The sequence below is a fragment of the Antedon mediterranea genome, chromosome 7 (assembly GCF_964355755.1).
Source record: "Antedon mediterranea chromosome 7, ecAntMedi1.1, whole genome shotgun sequence".
In the NCBI taxonomy this organism is placed as follows: Eukaryota; Metazoa; Echinodermata; class Crinoidea; order Comatulida; family Antedonidae; genus Antedon; species Antedon mediterranea.
This window is the reverse complement of record NC_092676.1, coordinates 19,678,440-19,701,501: the sequence shown is the minus strand read 5'-3', so window position 1 is coordinate 19,701,501 and position 23,062 is coordinate 19,678,440. Positions and strand designations below refer to the sequence as shown.

General features: G+C 33.3%; 2 protein-coding genes across 4 annotated transcripts in view; both read right to left on the bottom strand.

Moving 5' to 3' along the window:
- Positions 1–6,599: 6,599 nt before the first annotated feature.
- On the bottom strand, positions 6,600–17,199 carry LOC140055197 (uncharacterized). 3 transcript variants are annotated; one of them, XM_072100448.1, is made up of 11 exons: positions 17,008–17,199; positions 16,286–16,461; positions 15,804–15,908; positions 13,662–13,808; positions 11,092–11,253; positions 10,362–10,470; positions 10,097–10,255; positions 9,504–9,719; positions 8,605–8,801; positions 7,196–8,258; positions 6,600–6,661 (listed from the first exon to the last, which is right to left on the bottom strand). In XM_072100448.1, the coding sequence occupies exons 2-10, from the start codon at positions 16,400–16,402 to the stop codon at positions 7,197–7,199; spliced, it is 2,274 nt and encodes a 757-aa protein (XP_071956549.1). In that variant the 5' UTR covers positions 16,403–16,461; positions 17,008–17,199; the 3' UTR covers positions 6,600–6,661; position 7,196. The 3 variants fall into 3 exon arrangements, with proteins under 3 accessions (XP_071956549.1, XP_071956548.1, XP_071956551.1); XM_072100447.1 differs by lacking the exon at positions 6,600–6,661 and having other exon boundaries at positions 7,047–8,258; XM_072100450.1 differs by lacking the exon at positions 6,600–6,661 and having other exon boundaries at positions 7,047–8,258; positions 9,504–9,716.
- Positions 17,200–17,361: 162 nt separating this feature from the next.
- The window catches only part of LOC140054326 (probable ATP-dependent RNA helicase DDX10), a 45,073-nt gene continuing 39,372 nt past the window's right edge, over positions 17,362–23,062 (bottom strand). Inside the window, exons 13-15 of the mRNA XM_072099270.1 lie at positions 22,299–22,460; positions 20,593–20,834; positions 17,362–18,990 (exon numbers count right to left, since the gene is read on the bottom strand). Coding sequence (XP_071955371.1) covers positions 18,861–18,990; positions 20,593–20,834; positions 22,299–22,460 — 534 coding nt within the window. The 3' untranslated portion in view covers positions 17,362–18,860. The remainder of the gene's footprint in view (positions 18,991–20,592; positions 20,835–22,298; positions 22,461–23,062) is intronic.

The following is a 23,062-nucleotide window of genomic DNA, read 5'->3' as shown; positions in this document are numbered from 1 at the left end:
TTGTTATCACACGTTCCCTTGTTTAAATAAGTTTTATTTTTTAATGTGCAACACTAGAGTAGTCCAAGATTTAGCAAATTTTGTTTATCTAGCTTACGAAAATAGAAAATATTATTTTGCAACCCAACCAGAAAATATTATTGTATGATTTGTATGTAAGATATAAGGGCCAGAGGCCTAAATATTGTGGAAATAAAACCCCGTTAGGGGAACGAAAAAAAAAAAAAAAAAATCGACCTCATGAGGTGGATTTTTCAATTACACCTTAAACCGCACGCTGATTAACCGCAAGATAAGGAGCAATTTGACCTTAATATTGTAAAGAGATGCATGAAATACTGTATGACCCTGCTGGGTATTTTTTGTTAGTTAACACGTGTAAATTGTTCATCGTTCAAAAGATCACTGATTACACATGTAAAGTTACACATGTAACTGATTTTACGTCCGAACCCAGCCTTAGGGTAAATTTGATAGAAGAACAATACAAGTAAAAAGGTAAATGAAATAAAAATAATTTAAGATATGGAATTGTTTTTATCATTTTTAATAAATGTACTTTTATTTAGTAAATGAATGAAGTATTTAGTAAATCATTTTTAACTGGACAAAAAAACAAAACCTCATTTCACATTGTTTTAAAAAGCGAGTATTAAAAGGTTCTACTTTTTCAAAGAATAAGATTTCCTATTTATCCAAACATTGGTTTGAATCATGTCGTTTCAACTGATACCTCAGAAGAAATAAAAACATCAAGCGGAGATTCCAAACCCGATTTTCTTCTTTCCAGCATTCTTGATTCTTCAAGCAATTGAGACGATGCGTGTGCCAATTCTTCGAGCTGACTGCACGTGCCCGGAACCTCGACGTTTTTTCGATTCTGTAAACTACTTGGTACTCCTACCTTAGACATATCCTCATCTTTAATATTGATAATCAATTTTCCAATGGTCTCGTTTGACTCCAGAAAGGAGTAAGCATCTTTAATTTCTTCTAATGGGTAGAATTTGTTGATAACTGGACTCAGTTGAATTTTATCATTTGGTAAAAAATATGGTAGAACATCTTTGGTAAATTCTGTGGTAAGTTCTGCTATGTGCTAGAATAAAATAATACTTGGTATTTATATAACCGCACATTTCCAGTTTAAGTGGCGCGTTTAATAACCTAATAGAACATTCGATAAGATCATCAACGGAGATAATATTCTCTTTGTTTTTATTTTCTTTCTTATTTCTAAGGATATCCGAAAGATAATTCAAAGCTCACACAATATGCTCAACATATTAAACAAAACTGGTTACAGGTTATTTGTGGTGTTTGCTTTTTGTCATGAGAAAAAATCCCGACGACATCTTAGCCATAACAGCCATTTTTGTTGTTGTCTTTTATAGCTTCTTCTCACTTCATATTGGTAATGGTAGTTTAAGCAATGAACTACATCTAATGGTCATTTTATTATATAAACATATATAATATATGATATTCTTTATTTTTGTTCAAATTGGGGCAACTTTTAAATTCCCTATTGTCAGATCCAAACACTTGGACTCAAGTGACTTGGGTCCTAGCAATCTTTTGCCACAATCTTGTACATCACACAGTATGTTGTAGAAAAGTCAACGGGACACCCGTCCAGTATTAGCTAGTAATACTAAACGGTAGTATTAGTCTAGTCTATGCTACACTAGCCTAGGGTGAACTGAGCCTATGACTAGTGTAGGGCAGGCCTACACCACAGGTACAGTTATTCTCAAATGATTTTTTTTACTGATTTTCCATCAATAAGAACATTTTAAATGAAACAATTTATTCTTAATGATTGACTTACCTCGTTGGACTTATTTTTCAGCAAGGATGTCTTGATTGTAACATTCTTTTTCAAGAGTGGTCTCATATCTCCAGCAATATAAGGCCCACTTAAAAGACCATAGATAATCCAAGTTCCATCCTGTCCAATAATGTTACTATTCAACTGCCAATGAGTACCACCAACTGGGTCAAAGATCAAATGTACACGTTTTCCTATTAAAATTAAAAAACTTTAGTTATATCATTCAGAATTTATTTGTAAATAGCACATTTATGTGTGAGATTTTTATTTCTTTAAATAAGGTAATCAAAGAGATTTAGGGCCAAAAAAGAAAAGAATAATAAGAAAGAAATGTTATTTATAATAACCAATAGGAAACTCAGCTACTAAATATTAATAGAATATAATACACGCTGGTATTAGCAATGGTAATTACAGTCTATAGTGGTAATAGTCACATGATGTTCTGGCAACGTTATTCCTTATAGCTGTATGTCAACAGCTTTTCTGGAAGCAGTACTAAATAATTAGTTATATTCAAGAGACAGATTATTAAATTATCTCATCATCATCTTCCTATGTGCAGAACCTCATTTAAGTATAGTCGCACATGGGTTGGTCTGCATTTATGCCTTTCCAAAAATGTTGTGTTCTACATGTTTCATATTATATTACATTACATTTTGTTGTTAAAGATAATTTTAGATTTTTCATTTATGTCAACATAGGAGAGACAATTTTGTAATCCCTCTAGTGATGTTGACTCCACAGCCTCTTGTGGTAGTTTGTTCCAAAGACAGACGGTGTCTGGAAAAAAAATACATTCTGAAACTCTGGCTGTGACTCTGGTGGCTGATGAGGATTTCACATGAAATATGGTTAGGTGTCTATTAATAATTAAATTCATACATGATCCACAATTTCTGCTTTAACACGTTGTGAAAAATGTGTCTGGGCAGTCATACACATTTTGAACCAAGAAATAAAACACATAATTTACCATTAAGGTGATTTGTGAGGTCCTTAGCAAAATCTAAAGACTTATAGTTGAATCCAGCAGAAGCACCCAATGATTTACAAATTCCAATTTTTCCATCTGAGCCTGCTGTAACAATTGCAACACCCCCAGCCATGGTGACCAATTGGACCAGTGCTGTGCCTACACCACTAGCCCCTGCATGGATCAAGACAATGTCACCGTGTTTCATAGAAGCTGCAAACAAGAAAAAGAGAGAATTCACAGCATTTTATGTTTTTATGTTGATGTACACTTGATTCCAATTGATTTTTATTAAAAAGAAAGCTATTTTTAGGTTCTATACATTGAAAGTCTGAAACTATTACATGTACACCATGCATCCAAAACTAATCATTTTAAAGTCTCTCCTGGAATGTAATGGCTTTGTATGAATGTGCAATATACAGTGTTTTATTGTTTGAAGTTTGCATGGTGAAAACAAAAGTTTAGTTTATCCATCCTGTAATTGGCGAGTTACTCACGGTTGGATGCTTATGAAATTAAAAAATATAGATATCTATCTAAAAAAAGATAGCAAGGCTCACAGTGAAAATGATTGAAACTAGCCATAGAAGAGTATTTTTGTGTACTGCGAACTTACATACATATATACAGTACTAACCTTCATGACATAACAGATTGTAGGCCGTCAACCACGCTTGAGGGAGTGCAGCAGCTGATGATAGTGTCATCCATGTTGGAACAGACATCACATGATCTTGATGTACAGTAACTTTATCAGCACATCCTCCACTATGTAAATATGCCATCACTCTATCACCTGGAATATGTAAAATATGCAAATGTTGAATAGTTTTCATATGACATAGGAGAATTCCATGATATGGACATGGAAAGTTAAACTTGGATTTACCGTATTTTCCGGAGTATAGGTCGACCCAAGTATAAGTCGACCCCCAACATTGGCCTAGAATATCGTTGATTTTGGTATGACCTGAATATAAATCGACCCCCAAAATCGGCTAATAACACAACTTACTTTAAAGTTCAAAGAGGGTTAGAAATGTATGAAATGTGGTTATTTGTTTATATTATTAAAGTGTAGGCCTAATCAATATCGGACGGACGTAATGACGACGACTTCGCCGCCGCCGTCTTCACCAGCCTATAATAAATGACAGCGATGTAGCATTACTTGCCATCAGCGATGTTTTTCGCGTCACTCGAATAAATTAAAACGAGTTTTCCGTTAGGAGGCTTATTAAATTGTACAGGCGAGTAGTTGTAAATCGCGTTATCTGTAAATGTACACGCACCCGACTAAGGAGAATTTATTTTATGAATAGACATGCGCAGTAATTGTAATTACGAACAAACAACCAAACTGCGCATGCATATAGATGAAAATATCGCGCAATAACAAACATGCTGCATGGACATTCCGACGTCTGTGGTGTGTGTTACGATATTTTCGCGAGAGTGAATAAGAAGCATAAAGAAAACTATTTATTCTTAATTATCTTAAAAGCATAATATTAATATCAAAATGAGTCATTGTGATATATTAATATTTTATTGACCAGTACTTGTTGGAGTTGTATTATTTTGTACAGTGTAGGTATTAAATTGAAAACTTCTGTGAGTGATTGATGATAGGCCACTGACCTTGCTGGGCCTTGACAGCTGACGGCTTTGGAACATATTTTTTCGGCCTGATTTTTTTTCAAAAATCGCATGGTCGGAGTATAAGTCGACCCCCCGATTTTGCAATTAAAATTTTCCCACAAAGTCTCGACCTATACTCCGGAAAATACGGTATGTTAGGCATATAATAAAGGTAATGTATCTATTGTGAAACACATGTGGTGTACAGAATACACTTGTGACAAATGTGGTGCACATAATTCATCTATACACTAGAAAATTATAGCTTCAGCTGGAATTGGCTGCAAGATTCATGCCGAGAAGTTGAAGTGAAAAAATAAAATGTGTTACTCTACCATTTTTCCATTTGGAAGCTTTGTTGCCTGTTGCATATACAATGCCTGCTGCTTCACAACCAATAATCTGTTGTCCCACACTTGTTATCGAGATGTCCTAAAGGTTGAAAAAATATAGAAAAGACAGAAAAAACAAATAATTAATGATAGAACTTAATGTTAACTACTGTACATACTTCACTATGAAATGATATTATTAGCCAGAACACAGTTTTCCTTAAGTGGAAGTTTGACTTTTAAATATTCACATTGATTTCAGAGTTAAGCAGATCATGGTTGTGTTATGTCAGCTAAAATTTAAAACTGGTTAAAGAACAGTTCTTGGTGATCAATAGAATACATTGGGGTCTTAGAAACCGTTTATAAAATCGGCTGCTGCTGTCTTAAAACTAAAACACTCCATCGTTATAATGCTTGAAACATTTATTATTCTTATCATTTTGCCTCAGAAATAAACAATTCATTCACTACCTTTACAATATCTTGTCTATTGGCAGCACTGGCAAAAACATTAATAACTATCTCATCACTTTTTGCATACATCGAAATTGGGATACGTTTAACACTGATGTCTTCTACAGATCCAGACTTGGAAGCTATTGCGGCCCGTATTGTTTGTTTTATCCTCAAGGTTCTTGAAATCTGGTATGAAAACAAAAATAGATTGTTAGATCTTTTTGGAGATATTTTTTAGATTATTTGTAATTTGGAAAGAGGAAAGTGTTTTGGTTTCTCATACAATATATACAAATAAAAAATAAAATAAATGAAGTTACATTCATTAGGAATACTGAAGTAAAAGCATTTACAATAAAATGATGTACAAATTGTAGCCGAAATATAATAAGTACGCTTGCATGATGTATACAGTATATTTCCCCTTATTTGGCTTGCAATTGCTTTCACTGTGAGGTACTAGAGTAGAAACATATAGCCCAATCTAACAGACAATAACCTCAAGCCCAAAATATTATTTCACTAAACTGAGTACTTCTTCTCTGCTACAGATGAGTTCTGTTGGGTTCATTTATTTGTTAAAATAATTAAATAACCATTAAACTAGGTAAAATGGATTTCTTTGAAGGCTAATGAAACTTACTCTGCATTTATCATTAAGGATCTCAACATTACTCCTATTACGGGGAACATATTTGGTTTCATTTTCGAAAGGATGAAACTGGTGATCAGATTGCTGTGGTAGTGCAATATAAATACGTCTTTCAGATTTTACATCTCCTTCCTTCAATTTGGTAAAAAAGTATTGTGACACGTACCGCCTACCATCTTCAGAGTCTGCTTCAAGCTAAAAACAAAATACACACTATAAGTTGATAATACATGTTTTTACTTTAGGAGGGGGTGCTTTTGAGTGGTTGCAGGGGTCAGGAGTGGGGCCTGACAGGGTTTTTGACAGAACATGTACCTGTAGCGCAAAAATTAAAGAAACAAAGTTTTATATATATTTTAGTGTGTTGTGTTTCCACTAAAATAAAGTAAGGTCATCCGCCTCTCAGAATCTGCACCTTGGATAAAGGAGTTATATTCCAAGTGACAAAGGATTACTTTACTTTCAACTTTATTCATGTCATACAAACAGTACAACATTGGAATGGGGTTGGTGTGGGTTTGCTTGTGTGTCCGTGTTGTTTCTCTGTATTTTCATATTTAATGATGATTATGTACTCTGAGAACAGTATAAATTTGTTAAGTTCAAATAGTTAAAACATTAGTCATTAGTAACTCAAAACATACTGTAAAATCTGGAAATTTGATAATTTCCAGCAATGTGACATTAGCCGGACAGTCCCTTTTCTTGCTGATAAAGGAAACCCAACCTTTCTTGGCATCTTCATTTGTTTCAGTTTCAAGCTGAAAGAAAAAGTTATACAACACAATGCTCTTGGTGATTAAAATTGTCAGAGGTTTGGTTAATTTTCGTTGTGCGTTTCTGAATAAATATAGAGGGCTCACTTCCTGACGATTTCAGAGATTAGGCATCAATACAATTGTAACTTTCTATTGACTATAGGAGCTTATTTAAATAATAAAAAAACATTACCAAACGCTTTGGCTACTAGTCTTACACAATATGTAAGACAATATATATAAATGACTGCTGCGCTTGGAAAATTGAGCCACTCTGCATTGAAAAATGCTGTAAAATATGACAAAATAGAGGGAATATGTAACAGAGAATTGTTGGATGGAGAAAATATTTGTACCACACAACAACACAGCACACATTGGATAAATATACATAAACAATTGTATTTTTATTCATTAGTAAAAATTCTTTGAAATAAGAAATTGGTTCTAAATTGAAACCGAAGTGTCCCCTAATGGTGTTTATTTAGACATTTTCTACTACAATTTTTGTACAATAGTATAGTAAAAAAAAATGACCTCATCCATGACATTCAGAGGACGAGTTTGCTACAGCTTCTTCTAGTACAAATATTATCTCCTGTTGTTTATCACCAGAATGGTGAGGTTGGTTGGTGTACACAACCTTTTGTGTAAATCCTTGGTTCAATTCTCCTTGCGAGTCGATATGTTGTGCTTGATTTGAGCTATTCATACCATCAAAATCAGTTTGTTGTGTTTGTATGTTTATTGACTGTCCAGTCGTGTTATATGACTGAGTTGGCTGGTCATGATAAAGATGATCTGTATCCATGGTTTCGACCTCTTGAATATGACCAATCAACTGTGGCTGTCCTTCAATTTGACCTTGATTTAAAAGATGCTCAGCTTCTGATTGGTTAAAGCTGTTTGATTGTTCGATCGATTGCACATGGTTTAATACTTGGTTTTGGTTATCTGGTTGTGATCCTGAATATATAAACGTGTTATCGGCACAAGTTTGTGTAAATTGTCCATCCTTTGCATTTGATATGGATTCTTGTTCATTTTCAATAATAAATGTACGCTCATGATCTGTATACACTATAGTGTTTTCATGTTCTACATTTTGCATACCAACTAGAAGATTAGTGCTATTCAATCCCTGCACCTGGTCTGTCGTCACGTGTACGGTCGATCCAACATCCATTTTATCTGCTAGTAACACCTGAACACTCTCCTCTGTTTCGCTCTGTAGAACGTTATTCTGTTGTCGCAATCCAATGATATGTCCGAGTTTGAGCGTTTCAGCTGCCAAGACTTGTCCATCCTGCATTACTGTCACTTTTCCTTGATCTACCTCAATAACACCATTAGCAAGAGCCTCAAAGCTCTTGGCCACTTCTAACAGTTCTCGTTTTGCTTGTTCATCCCTGATTAAACTATCCTCTAATGTTAAGATTACTTTTCCCATGCTGCTATTCGACTCAACAAAATGATAAGCTTCACCAACGCACTTTAGAGGATATAACTTGTTGATTATGGGTGACAGAGATGACTGCGTCCCAGGACTAAAATGGGGTAATAGTCTCTCTTTAAATCCAGCAACCAGTTCAGCTTTGTACTGTAAGGTAAATAAATGCCAAATTATTGATATTTTTTTTTAAACAGTCAAGTTCTCTTGAAACAGGAGTACTACTGCATATTTAAAATAAGTTTCCAACCTAAGAAATTTTATTTAATACCTAAACGATATAGTCACACAAAATATAACAATGATGCAAATACATATCTGATTGAACTTGCATAATGTATACATCTTTAGAACCCAGTAACGCAACAATCAAACACTAATGTAACATTAACCACTAAAACAACCACTAATTCGATACATACATCCTCATTTGGAACTAAGCATTCATTCAAATCAAAGGACATAAAAGTCTATAATACCAAGGTTAAGTACTTACACTGTTGTCCATACTCTGCATGGATGCTCCAATAACATTCACACGCTTTTTCAAAATCGTCGACAGTAGATCAATAGGCGTCTCGGTTCCACTTAGCAAACCGTAAACCACCCACACGCCCTCTGTTGCTATTACCTGCGCATTTCCAGCACAGTGGATCGCACCAACGCAGTCTAAGATCAATGTTACTCCTTGATCTAAGTGACAAATAAAAAATATTTATCAAATTAACCATAAAATTGATATAATGTAGAATACTGTACATCAACAAGATACATAAAACAAATAGCTAGCAAAAACCATTAGACAATTTTTAAATTTGTCTAATGGTTTTTAAAAGTCTTTTTTATGTTTGTGTGTATCTTTTTCAACATTTTTTACAACCCTATTTATAAAATACAAAAAAAAGATCCAATTTATAACAAAATTTACGGACACGATGATGTCATATCAGTACCATATTTGGGAACACAACCATAACTTTACTGAACAAACAACAATATTGTGGACAGATGTTTGGTGGAAGAACTCAACAAGAACGAATGAATGTTTATTTTTTACATTCGGTCCAATGCTCCTTGAGGCGGCTATTGTATAAAAGCGACCCATTTTCCATAACACAAGCTCTGTCTACACTATCAAACTAGTGTAAACAGAAATAATGTGATGTAAATGTGGTAGGTAGAGATAGGACGTCATAGTGTCTATATGGACATGTCACATTTATTTGTCACAGTAACTTTGATAGTGTAGACAGAGCCTAAGTAAACAAATTTACCATACGCTACGTCATAAATCATGGCAAGATTCCATGCTGAAAATTGTCCCAAACTCTAATTATAAAAAAGTGAGCCCTCTATATTTGATACTAAATTCAGGTTTATTCATGCATACTGTACCTTTGGTGAACGTAAGCACTTCTTGTGCAAAATCTTGTTCCTTGTAATTGAATCCAGCTACAGCTCCAATGTTCTTGCACATCTCCAACTTGCTCCATGAACTGGCGGTGACAATAGCGCGACCACCAGCCAATTTGACCAGCTGAATGAGAGCCGTTCCAACACCACTAGCTCCTGCATGTATCAGTACATCATCACCTTTGTTTATACCACCTACTACAAAAGGAAAATAATCGAATCGAAAGGAATTGATTGTAAGAAAAGGGAACAATCTCTGACAAAGAATAATTGGGAGTCTAAAGGCCCAGAATGCTAACAATCGACAGTAAATAGATAATCATGCGTCTTTCTTAAGATAACCATTTATTGTGTCTTTGATACAAATTGTGTTTTTTTAAATACAATAAAATGACGTCATGATCCATAAGAACAATAAAATCGTTATTATTGCTATTGGAACTTTCAACAAATTATTTTCAGCAAAGATAGGGTATATGGTTATGCATATTTATCTATTTATTGTCGATAAATGGATAACAATGGAATTATACTCGAACTGGGATTATACATTTCTAATTTGCAATATATCTTACCAAGTACATGAAGTAGATAATACGCTGTAATCCAAGCCTCTGGTATAGCCGCCGCAGCGGAGAAGGACATGAAATCTGGGATGGGCATCACATGATCCTCCAACGCTATGGCATATTCAGCATTCCCACCATGGGATACAAGACACATTACGCGGTCACCTAAAATACAAGAGCAACAATAAATTAAAAACTGTAAAATGTAAATTTTGTTGGAAAGCGCATTATTATTATTCTTTTAAATTATTTACATGCATTATATTTTTACCTTTTTTCCACTTAGACTGAAGGATATCACCAACTTTCTCTATTGTACCAGCTGCATCTGTACCTACCATGCTGGAGACTCCTAGTGGCAATGGCCAGCTTTCATATCTCTGGAAAACATTAAGGACAAAAATATATTAAATCTTTTGGACAACAAAATACCAAATTATTCCCTACAGGGGACACCAAAAAGTGGCCTCTTAATGGAGTTGTGCCTTCCCCCTAAATAGGGCTTTCTGATGTTGTTGTATTGCCCCTTTCCCAAAGAAAACCACCAAAGCACTTCTATAAAGAATTAATAAAATAAAATAAGAAAGAAACACCTCAATAATACATACAAAAGTCCGAAAAGTAAATCTTTCTCAAAAGTTTGATGTTATCTTAAAGAAATTTAGATCCAATTTAATTACAGGACAAAAAAAGTAAAGTAATTTGATTTAGACTGTAAGCCTTTTTATTATATAATTTTAAATTCCAAGCTATAGTTTTAGTTTATTTGACAATGATTGGAAAGAAGCCATTTTAACCACTCAGCTTGACCAAATATAAATCCATTTAAATGTCAAAGCTTATCTAATAATTACAAATCATTTCCCAATAAATTTATCTATATATCTTTTATAGATTATCTTGCTTATAATATCAACCTCACAGCTGCAAGGTATCATAAAGGGCGGTGTTCAAACCAAGCTTACCGAGGATCAAATATCTTAACAATGTGCGTATATTACCTTCGCAATGTCCTGTCTGCTCACTGATGTTGCCGCTACTTTTATCCGCACTTCATTTTTCTTAGGCTCTGGCCTAGAAACCTTGTTAATGATGACCTTTAACCTGTACTGCGGTTGGTCAATTGACTTGTCCAATACTGCTGCTCTCATTCGAAAATCCTTCTAAAAGAGTAAAGAAATTGGTTGATTGAGATTTTTTTTGCAGTCAGTATGGAAAATTGTAGCTTTGTTGGGAACACACTTGGCTAACAATCCCAGAAGCTGGGTTCAAATCCTGTCCATAGCACCAACCTCCCATAGAATACCAGACTGGTATTATTTGAAGGAATTACTATTAAGCTCTGTCTACACTAAAAAAATGAGATGTGCCCATATATGGACATGACGACATCATATTATTACCACATTTGGGCATATCACTACCTTGGGCATATCACTACCATATTTGGGCACATCTCACTTTTTGTTGTTGTTCGATATACTGTAGTAGATAGAGCTTCAGAATAGAATTAGTTTCCTAAGTTACAAAATCTTAGAAATACACTTAAAATATAAATAATTTAAACTGAATTTTTAATATTGTGAATAATAGAAAGTTGCATTTAATTACTCTAATTAATCAAAAGTTGAAATATTCGGTAGAACTTGTGAAAGTGAGAAAGTGGAGAGCTGACAGCGGTAGTCGCATTTGTATATGGTGACGGATACGTAGATGACGTTTATTTTCAATTCCCAATCACAAAACATTTATCAACGGAAGACTTTTCTAGGCTTATTCAATCCTAATCCCATAGGAACTAAATCAGGGGGAAGAAACAAATCACCCATCAAATTTAAATCTCTCTTAGGAAAATCATCTCAATCGTGCGTGAGAATATCCTCCAAAATTATCCTTAATGATATATTTGCAAATTAGAAACCTATAATTTAACCTTCTGTAAGCCCACCAGGGTACCTATCCTGGGTGAAATTTCAATGATCTTTTAGCATTCTAATAAAGCTCTCAGACATAGCTTATGGGATAAGTAGCCTAACCCTGAAACTTAAGCCTGTATTGCATGACAGAGCCAAGTTCCACTTTTTACACCAACCTAACTCATTAGGATAGTTTCGGCATATCTCTGCTGTCAAAAATCATTGGTTAACTTTAAAAAATATACAGTAGAACTCCTATTAAGGGACACCTTTAGGTCACAAAAAAGTCCTCTATTAGGACTTTGAAGCATGTCCACCAAGACTTACTACAACACTTTTTGTAGTTGTTGTAAGCATAGATGTCACTAAATACAGTATGTTGTAACTTTGATATTATACGGTTAGAATTTTAACTGATCATTTGCGTAATTCTACTATCAAGTAAAACACTTTCTGCAAACAATTTACAATATGTTTTTTGAAATCTTTTGTGCTGTGTTTAAGATAATTTTGACACCAGAATTAAACCGTTACAGTACTTAACACAATTCAAATGAGTTTTTTTTACTCTGATTTTATAAAGAAATCCCACTCAGACTTTATAATATGTACATGTTTTTATACTTTGTTTGATTGAATATAAAATGGCATGACAGTACTATCTCATTTAAAGAGATTAATCTGTCAAAATGTTTTTATAACTCATTTTTCTACAAATCCATGACCAACGCAGGAAATGGATGTCTGTCCAATGGGATCTTGGGAACTAAGTCGCTAACAAAACGAAAAAAATCAAATGTCAAATTAGTAAATAAACAGTGCAAATTCATAATCCAGTAACAGTATTAGAAAAAAAATATAGTACATTGACCCCCTGCTTAACCCAGGTTATATTTTGACTTCCCTATTCCTCTGAGGTTTCATGTCGTAATACTGCCTTGAACTTGGCTGGAACCACAGATATTAATAAAAGTAAACAGCAATTTGATTAGGGGTCAAACTATGGTTAAACTTTGAGTCTGATGTGTTGGACATTTTACTACTTTCCAGTAAAATAATTTGCCTTAATTTTGATATTAATAATAAGTAAACAGCACATTATTCAGGGGTCAAACTGTGGTTAAAATTTTTTGTCTGGTGTGTTGGACATAACCTACTGTACTATACAGTTTATTAAAAAAAAGTAAAATAATTTGCCTTCATTTTGACATTAGGATAGAGTAAAATCCCTATTGAGGACTCAGAAAATTTTCCCCTTAACAGGGGTTGTCTCTAGTGCAAGAACATATGTTGCCCCGAATTCATTTCATGGGAAAGTATTCCCTCAATAGAGGTATCTTTCTAAATAGGGGTGTCCCAAAGGAGGTGTTTTAATGTATGTTAAAATTGTAATGTTTTTCTTTTACTGTTGAATGATTATTATCAGTTTTATCATACCATACTATGTATTTCTTTGTTAGAAGTCTAGGACTTTTACGAGATAGGTCAAGCTCTTTTTGGAAATTAGCCATTGACATTAGGCATCGACATTAGAATTAATAAAACCTTGAAACCAAACTACAGTTGCACCTGACAAATAAATTGTATTGTGTAGTGTATTGACAGGGCAACACCTCTTTCTGACATACATGCAGATGCACCAGATGTAAACATACCTTGTGGGTTGGATGGAACTGGTGATCATCTGGTGATGGCAGAAGAACATAGATCTGTCTTTCAAATCGCACATTGACTCCAGTCTTCATGTCATGATGACATTTACGTGATTGAACTCTTCTGTTGTATTTACTGTCATTTACGACCTAAAGAAAAAAGGACTTATTTCTTTATAAGTACAGTATTTCAGTTTGGTCTACTGTAGTTAAAAATATAAAGCTCTGTCTACACTATAAAACTTTATGTGACAAAAAAAAATGTGCCCATATATGGACAGGATATCATCAATACCATATTTGGGCACATCACACTTTTGTCAAACTAGTTAGTCAAAACACCTACTGTTCTGAGGTAAAGATTTATTCCATCAAAACTATTCATATTCACTTTCCATTTTTAAATAACCTGCTGTCATGCATTACAGTATTTTCAAAAAGCTGAACATGCAATAGTATACAAATAATGACTGTTTGTGTGTGGAATAGTAGAAATCACTGAATGAAATTATTTGTACCATTCTACGAATATAAACATTCATTATTTTTCTTTAATTAATTGATATCTCACATACTTCTTGTACAGTAATATAATTATACTGTTTAAGATGACTACTGAGTGATTTAGTAAAGCCAGTAAAAACATCGTCCCAAAATAAATTGGCACAATAGTAAAATATGGACTGATACAGCACACAACATTTTTATAATGCTTAGCTAAACTACTGAAAAAAATTAAAATTACATTTTTTAAAAAAAAAAAAAACCCACTAAATTTGACAGATGCACCTTAATAATTATCAAAGTGACAGATTGAATAATAAATCTCATTTTAATAATTAATAATTCGATATAATATTACTGGGTGGACAATTAACAAGGTCATTTCATATCCCTATGCGATGACTAATTTGGGTTAAGGATTTCTCCTTTTATAAAAAAGAAACCAATAATTTAAAAAAATAAAAACGACATAATTTAATTTTATACATCCCATTGAAAATGCATTCTCTAATATGCATACAAAATCACTCACTTCTTCAACTAGTAATCTATTCAATGGGTCAAAGGGCATGTTGAAACACAAATTCATTGTGTATATCAAGGGCAGATCCAAGAGGGTGGGGGACACTCCTACCCTTCGACAACCCTTGAAATTAGGAACTACTTTTTCATATGAATTTCTGATAAAACATTATTCAGTTAAAAAAAAATTATGGATGCTTTTTTGCAATCATATACTGTAGCATTATTTATAAAATAACAAAACAATATTTTTTTTCATTTCTGTTCCTACAAGTGGCAGTCAAAGGTCATGTTTCAAAGGTCATGTTTCTGGCAAAAAATAACCGGTTATTAACCGTGTGAATAGATTAACTCTAATTTCTTGAAATTTTAAATGGCAGCCTGAAAATTGATTCAGTGTAAGAATGCACTAGTACCATATTTGGTTAATTTACATTAGGACCACCAATTCAAGGGACACCATTATGAAGGGGACACTTACCTGTCAAACAAACAAGGGACAATATATATTTTAACACTAGAACCAACCAATAATCAGGAGACATCCCTTTTTGGGTTCCAAAGTATCCTCCTAAATAGGAGGTATTTTTTTGGAATATATACCATGTTTAACCTTGTTTTACAGTAGGCCTACATAACAGGCTCCACATATATATAAAACATGCTTATTATAAGAACAGTTGCTGCAATTTTTCCAAGGATAACAAATTAATTTAAACGCCAGTGCCACTTTTTAAGAAATACGATATCATGAATTTGGCAATTTGATTCGATTTCAGAATTTACAAATTTATTAATTGCTAAATTTATCAACCCTTAAATGTAATTTTTATTTCCATTTGCTTGGTTAAAATCAAATTTTACAATAATTTGGGAAGGATAGGGACGTAATAGCTGTAGATTTAACTAACAAAACTACATGTTTGCAGAAAATGTACACGTATCCAAATTTTTTATATAGTAAAACCATTTTTTTAAGAGGACCTTCAGTACCCAACAAAGGGATGTTGTCCCGAGAATACTGCTAATATATTACACTCTCACAGAAAAGACGATGAAAGTCGAACTCATAGCATTTTTTTTTCTTTAAAAAAAATTGACCGAAATTGAACACTTTACTTTATAGTCTGGAAACTTGATGACTTCTCTAAATCGAATCTGAACAGGACAGTCTCGCTTTTTGCAGAACACAACGTTTCTTCGCTTCTTTGTAACTCCAGGCTCCTATTATAAAAATGTGATTGAATTTTACTTTGTTCCTTTAAATTGTATATTATTGTTTATGAAAACGATTTGTTTTTACCACAACTTATTTACAATAAAAAATATGAATATTTGTAATGTAGCACTATGTAAATTTTAAGCACTGAAAAAAATGTTTCTAATTTTTTTCAATCATACAGTGATGTAGGCCAATCTTTCAAGAACATTTCACAGTAATTTATTTTCTCAAACAACTATCCGTAAAGGAATTACGATTTTTTAATTAACATGGTGTCCTGAAAAGGTGAAATCCCCTGAAAACGCTGTTATTTTTTTTTACGCTCAGCTGGTCACGACTGTTTGTACCGACTAACTGCTACAGTTAATACAAAACTTACTTCCATCTTTTGTCTGTAACGACGTTTCTGTGCGATGCACTTGTCCGATCCATACTGGCAACTCATAATCTTCTTGCTTACGATCATAAACGGTACTCCATCAAAAGGAATATCCATTCCCTGGCTATCGCATGATTTAAATTCCCATGTAAGACGATGTGGTTCTCTTTTGAAATCTGAAAAGAATTTATTTTTGTACTTATACAGTCACATTAAAAGCACATTGTACAATCCAAAAGAGTTTAGTGACAACAGTAATTAGTAGTATAGAGATTGCCTCATTTCCCTTCTACTACTTCTCGATATAAATTGTATTGGCATCACACAAATTTTAGTTTAAAACAAGGCTACTTTTTAAAGAAAATTATTTGAATAAAAATGAAATTTGAATTTTGCATCACACATGTGACACTCTACAATACAAAACAATGAAATTGCCAGAAAGTACGATTTAAAAAAAAAAATCAATTAAAAGGAAAATTATACTAGGGCCTAGTACATATAGGCCCCTCTAGTTTAAATAAAATAAATGAAAGCCATCCAATGTGTTGATATACTCTTACAAATACCACACAAGTAAGTATAATGGCAGAAGTAGTGTAAGCCTAGGCTAGGCCTATGAATCTCGATTCCATCCTACACATCGCCTCGCAATGATGGGCACATTGGTGGTGGTGCGGTAGTTCAGGTAGACTACCTAAACATGAAGATGAAAAGCCTACCGGTTTCTCCGAAAGCTTTATTAACTTTGGTAACGACATATTTTGACGATGTTACTTCGGCGTAAAATTCAGTGAGTTTTTTACAATCCTCGATGCTGTTTACGTAACCATAATTAGGTAAAATTGTCCCAGCAAATAGACTCGTCCAGCAAGAACCGTCTTTTTCACGAGCAATTTTGTCATCAGGATTCAAGATTGGATCCATCTTGAAGACAAGGTTGCCAAGTAAAAAACATTTTCAGCCCAATATTGGTGACGGTATGAATTTGTTTTTGTTTTCTGATGGTATACTCATTTAGCGTTTAAACGTCGCATTTATATTAAAAAAAACCAATAAAACACACAACATAATCATATATTTACGCTCTTTAATATTGAAAAAAAAAAAAATTTCTCATAAAAGTATTCATAATCAATAATAATTATGTTTAAAATAATGATGCGATTGGTATGCACCATAACCATGTCTATAACAGAATATTTTAAACATAGCCATTCATACAATTAATTTTGGATGTTGTTTATTATATTTAATAACAGTATGTACATAAGGTTTATCGCAAATTGCGTGAGCGATGCATAATAGGAAGGGTTTGGGAACAATACCACCACCAGTATATAAAGTTTGTATTATACGGTGGCGCTATTGCTCCCAAACCCTTCCCATTATCCATTGTGGAATGACGTTTCTCGCGAAATCAAGGTATTTGCGATAAACCTTATTGAGCTTTTTACTCAGTAAACAAGTATTAGACAGACCTGGAAGCTCAAGAAAATAACTCCATTTCTGTCATGGATGTCAGATCACTACAGAAAGTTTTTATTTCAAAACCCAAATAACATCATTAAACATGATGTCATGTGCAATAGTAATGTCTTTTAATGGCATAGAATGATCAGAGAAAAGATCGTTATCTATGTTACTATCATAAATATTCTATTGCATAAAATTCATTTTAATTAAATTGTAGTTGAGATTTTGCAGATTTATTATACCTGTAGTACGAATAATAATTCTTTGTAGAGACACTCAAATGAAATTATGAACTAATTTTAAAATAATTTTGTAAAACAATATTATATGTAACATTCCACTGTTTGATAAATCCTGGATCTGCCCTTGTTTTGTGTGAAAGATACAAACATTATTTTCTTGTGCTTTTACTTTTCGTACCATGATTTTTTTTATAGACAGTAAACCACAGTACATTATACAAATTAAATCATTCAAATTTTGTACACATACAGTAAAATACCCTGACATCCAGAAGGAAAAAGATCATATATATATGATACATGTAAACCTAAAAACACTCATCTCTCCCAGTATGGTGAACTGAACTGAACTTTTATTGTATCTCTTTTAAATCAGAGGCACAGTCCCAATGAGATGTGCAACAAGTTTACACTGAATATTGTAGTTGCCGTTAAGGGCTGTAGTCTATAGACTGTAGTCTATGCAACTATCACATGCCATTTGTTATTTATTTATACGGGTAACCTCTTCAATCAAAGACTGGTCTCCCAGAGGGCCCAGTTATGATCAGTAGCTGTGTGTGTACTAGGGGTACACTGGGTAAACCTCTACTCGTTTCAAAAGAAGTACTAGGTTCTTTAAAGTAAACAAGAAACTTATTATTTAATATATCCATACAAAATTTATGAAATTATCCAGAAATCAGATTTATTGTTCCAAGATTTTTAAAGAAAGCCTAAATTAAAAGTTTTCCATGAATTTAAAAGAAAAATTATTGACAATTAAATGCAATGAGTAATAAAAAATGGCTTCTGAAAATCTCAGTTGTCATACATCAGGATACGATTACTACTACAGTATAATAATCTATCAATAATCATATTGATATCATGTTGCTTGATAATATGTGTAACGCCAATTCCTCATCCTCGGCTAGAGTCATCCCCGTATCAAAATCGCCGCCGGATGGCATTGAGTTTGTTTTGGATTGTTTTCTTTTCCGTACACTGCAATGAAGGAAATAAAAATTAGGTTGATGAGAGCAAATTCAATTGAACTTGACATTTTAAAAATGACAGATGGATGTCAATCAATCGTCAATCAGACTGTGCATCATTAACATTGACAAATGTCAGTCAAAAACACAACAGAATATAAAAAAAAAAGTTTTTCATATCATGGTGCTAGTTTATGGAATACTCTAAAAAAACCAATGCAAAATGCCACAAATTTGAATACTTTCAAAAAATTATTGGTGTGATTTATTATTTATTTTGTACTCTTATCACAAATGTAATTAAGGTTTCTGTTCATATATTTTTGTTCTCTAATTTGTTATTTTTAAAATTTGTTATTTTTAAAATTTGTTATTTTTAAAATTTGTTATTTTTAAATGTGTAATGTACTACTGTTAGTTGATCACGGCCTTGTAGAAGAACACCTTTATGGTGACACAAGCTTTTCCGTGTTAAAATAAAGTATTTATTATTATTATTATAACAGCAGGATTTTAAATTTAGATGCTGCAATATAAAAAAAATTAAAATTTTGTTAATATACCGTATTTATTTGAATATACGCCCACGCCCCAGTTTATTGTTCAGGAGGGCTTTTAGGGGGACCATTTATTCAAGGGAGGCATTTATTAGGTTGAGGCGTTTATTTTTTTTTTGGTGTAATATGGTAACATGTTAGGATGTTAAATTTAGATGCTGGGATGGGGTAGAATAATGATCAATTTTGTTCATATATACTGTATTTATTTGAATATATGCCCTCGCCCCAGGGTGTTTATTGTTCAGGATGGCTTTTAGGGGAAGGCGTTTATTCGAGGGAGGCATTTACTTGGGGGAGGCGTTTATTTTAGGTGTAATATGGTAACATGTTAGAATGTATAATCAATTAAATACTTCTTAGATATGACAAGATACAACACAATACCGAGAAGTGATAAAATACATAAAACTGATCAATGATTTCTACAAATAGAAATGTTTTGTAATACAATATTGTGTATATACTGTATGCATGTGACGGGGATTTTATTCGAGAAAATAAATAAAGTTTATGTGGCGTTTATTCGAAAAGAGGGAGGGGGTGGCGTTTATTGAAAAGGGTTGTTCTATGGGAGGTGTTTATTCAGGGGAGGCATTTATTCGAAGCTGGGCGTTTATTTGTATAAATATCTTTTTAATCAAATTCTCTGTATTTGTTGTTTTTACAGTATGTATCTGTAGCACTTGCATTAGTTTAAGTGCAAAAAACGAAACAGAAGGACTTGCAACAACTTTAGATCAAAGGTACCGTGTATCTTACTGCTCATGAATAATATTCCAAAAATAAACATTGTTTAGAACTGGTGATTGGCTGTGATGTATAGATGGTCTAACCATTAACCAATCACCATAAAAAATATTAATACATTTAGGCTGAAGATTTCTCTAAGTTAAACAAAATATATCACCACTGTACGAGCCAAAATATTATTGAATAGTCTATAGAATTACATAATCTTTCTCTATCGTTTAATTATGTATTTACCAACCCACAGTCCAAAAATATGCATTAAGTGTTGGATAGTTGTCAATCATAACTTATATTGTATGTACCTATCTGATTTGTCTTTCTTTTTCCTTTTTGATACTTTCTTTTCATCCTCCTCTAATTCCTCATCTTCTGATGACTTCTGTTTATCTGGGTCTGGTAGTAGATCGACATCAAATGTATCTTCTGACTGCACATCCAACATGACTCCGCCTCCTTCTCCATCGTCACTATCATCACCAGAATGTCTGTCCTCCTTCCTTTTTCTAGACTTTCTTCTGTCCTCTTTTTCTTTCAGTCGTTTTGCCTGCAACAAGATTGACAGTGGTGTTACATTATAGACAATCACATATTTCACCTTTGTATATTTCTATAGACAGACGATTCATAAACCCGATCGTCTGTGTAAATTGGCTTTAACATGAGTGAAACTGCATTAACACAGCTACTAGAATGCTAGGCATAGCACCATGTGGGAAAACGGTTCCTTACTCAGTTTAAAACAATTATTTACATTGTTTTTTGTGTGTTTAAACATGAAGAATAACTTATTTGTCTATGGTTTAAATAAATAAGTGATTTGTCATAATAATTAATAATAATAATAGCATCATGTTAGATGTTCCCCTGTTTAATTTTTCTGGATTTGCCTCACTTTTTTTAAAAAGTATCCCATTTATGGAGCCAAACCAATTCAATTGAATCAGATAACCTTTGACCTTTAGCGTAGATACACCCAAGGCCTTCAACATTATGCCAATATGGCGACTAAATTACTCATGATTACTTTCAATAATTCAAGAAACATTAAAAGCCAAAACACTTAGATGGCATAAACCGAGATTTTAATTTTTGGTCAGGGACAGAAAAGTAAGATCAAGGAAACTTAATGCCATGGTGCAAAATGTCATGATATAGTAACGAGTACTCATGACGCGCTAACGAATTGATGAGAAGTGACATACAGATGATGAGGGGAGAACCTTGGAAAATTGGAGCCATATGGAACAGTTTAACATTAGTGTGTGACCATGGAACTGTACTATTACAGTACACGATGTTATTATTCCATGAACAGCAACTGTATTAACCGGAAGGGCAAAATCATGTTTTGAAATACGCTTTTATATTTCTTTTTTTTGCAGTACCCATTATGTAACTACATAAAACTCCTCCTTTGTTTGGTAAGCTCTGTCTACACTACTCATTATGTAACTACATAAAACTCCTCCTTTGTTTGGTAAGCTCTGTCTACACTACTCATTATGTAACTACATAAAACTTCTCCTTTGTTTGGTAAGCTCTGTCTACACTACCCATTATGTAACTACATAAAACTCCTCCTTTGTTTGGTAAGCTCTGTCTACACTACCCATTATGTAACTACATAAAACTCCTCCTTTGTTTGGTAAGCTCTGTCTACACTACCCATTATGTAACTACATAAAACTCCTCCTTTGTTTGGTAAGCTCTGTCTACACTACTCATTATGTAACTACATAAAACTCCTCCTTTGTTTGGTAAGCTCTGTCTACACTACCCATTATGTAACTACATAAAACTCCTCCTTTGTTTGGTCGTAAGCTCTGTCTACACTATCAAACTAGTCTAGTAAGATGTGCCCATATATGGTAGTGATGTGCCCAAATATGGTAGTGATATGACATCATCATGTCCATATATGAACACATCACATTTTTTTGTCACATAAAGTTTGACAGAGCTTTAAAGAGGCTCTTATTGATGTTATTAATTACGGATCAATACAAACCTTGTGTTTCTCTCGCACTCGTTGTTTGAACAGCTCTTTGTCATGCTTATCCTCTTCTTGAAGAAAACTTTTTGCCTTTTGAATGTTGATGCCTCCCTCATCTTCTTCTTCATCATCTTTACCTTCTTTAGCTACCTGTGGTTTAGGCCATTGTTCTGCCACCTACATTAGAGACAAGATGACAACAAAATTTGATTATCCTATACAGACATTCTATACAATGTAAAGTTGTCCTACTACCTATATTTCAAAAGGGAATGTGCGATTGTGAGAAAGTGGAAAAGTAGTTGTAGTGGGATTTGCTCTTTTTTTTAACCAAGGGGAAAATACAGTGTTGGGCTTTTCAAATAAAATGCATTCATTTGTATAACAGAATAACAGAGAGAGCTCATAGTTTCAAAGCAAAAAAAAATCTTTAACGTGGACAGATATAGTATGTTTTAACCAATTGCGAATCCCTATCCAGCTGTTCAGGGGATCGAGTTGTTGATCTAGTCAAAAAGGTGTGTCACTGTATCTTCTACCATACATATAATTATACATATGGTTGAAGTCTTACTTAAACGTTGAATAATGTAAAATAAAAGACAGCAAACATATTACCAGCTAAATAATAATAAAAAGTACAAAAAGAAAAACCACCCTGAAACAGGAAGACATTACGTCAATCAGTGCCAACAGTGATGGAAAAGCTTTTAACAAGTTTATTACATTCACAATATTGGATTAAATATAAAGGATTCAACAACCTTGGTATCTGAATC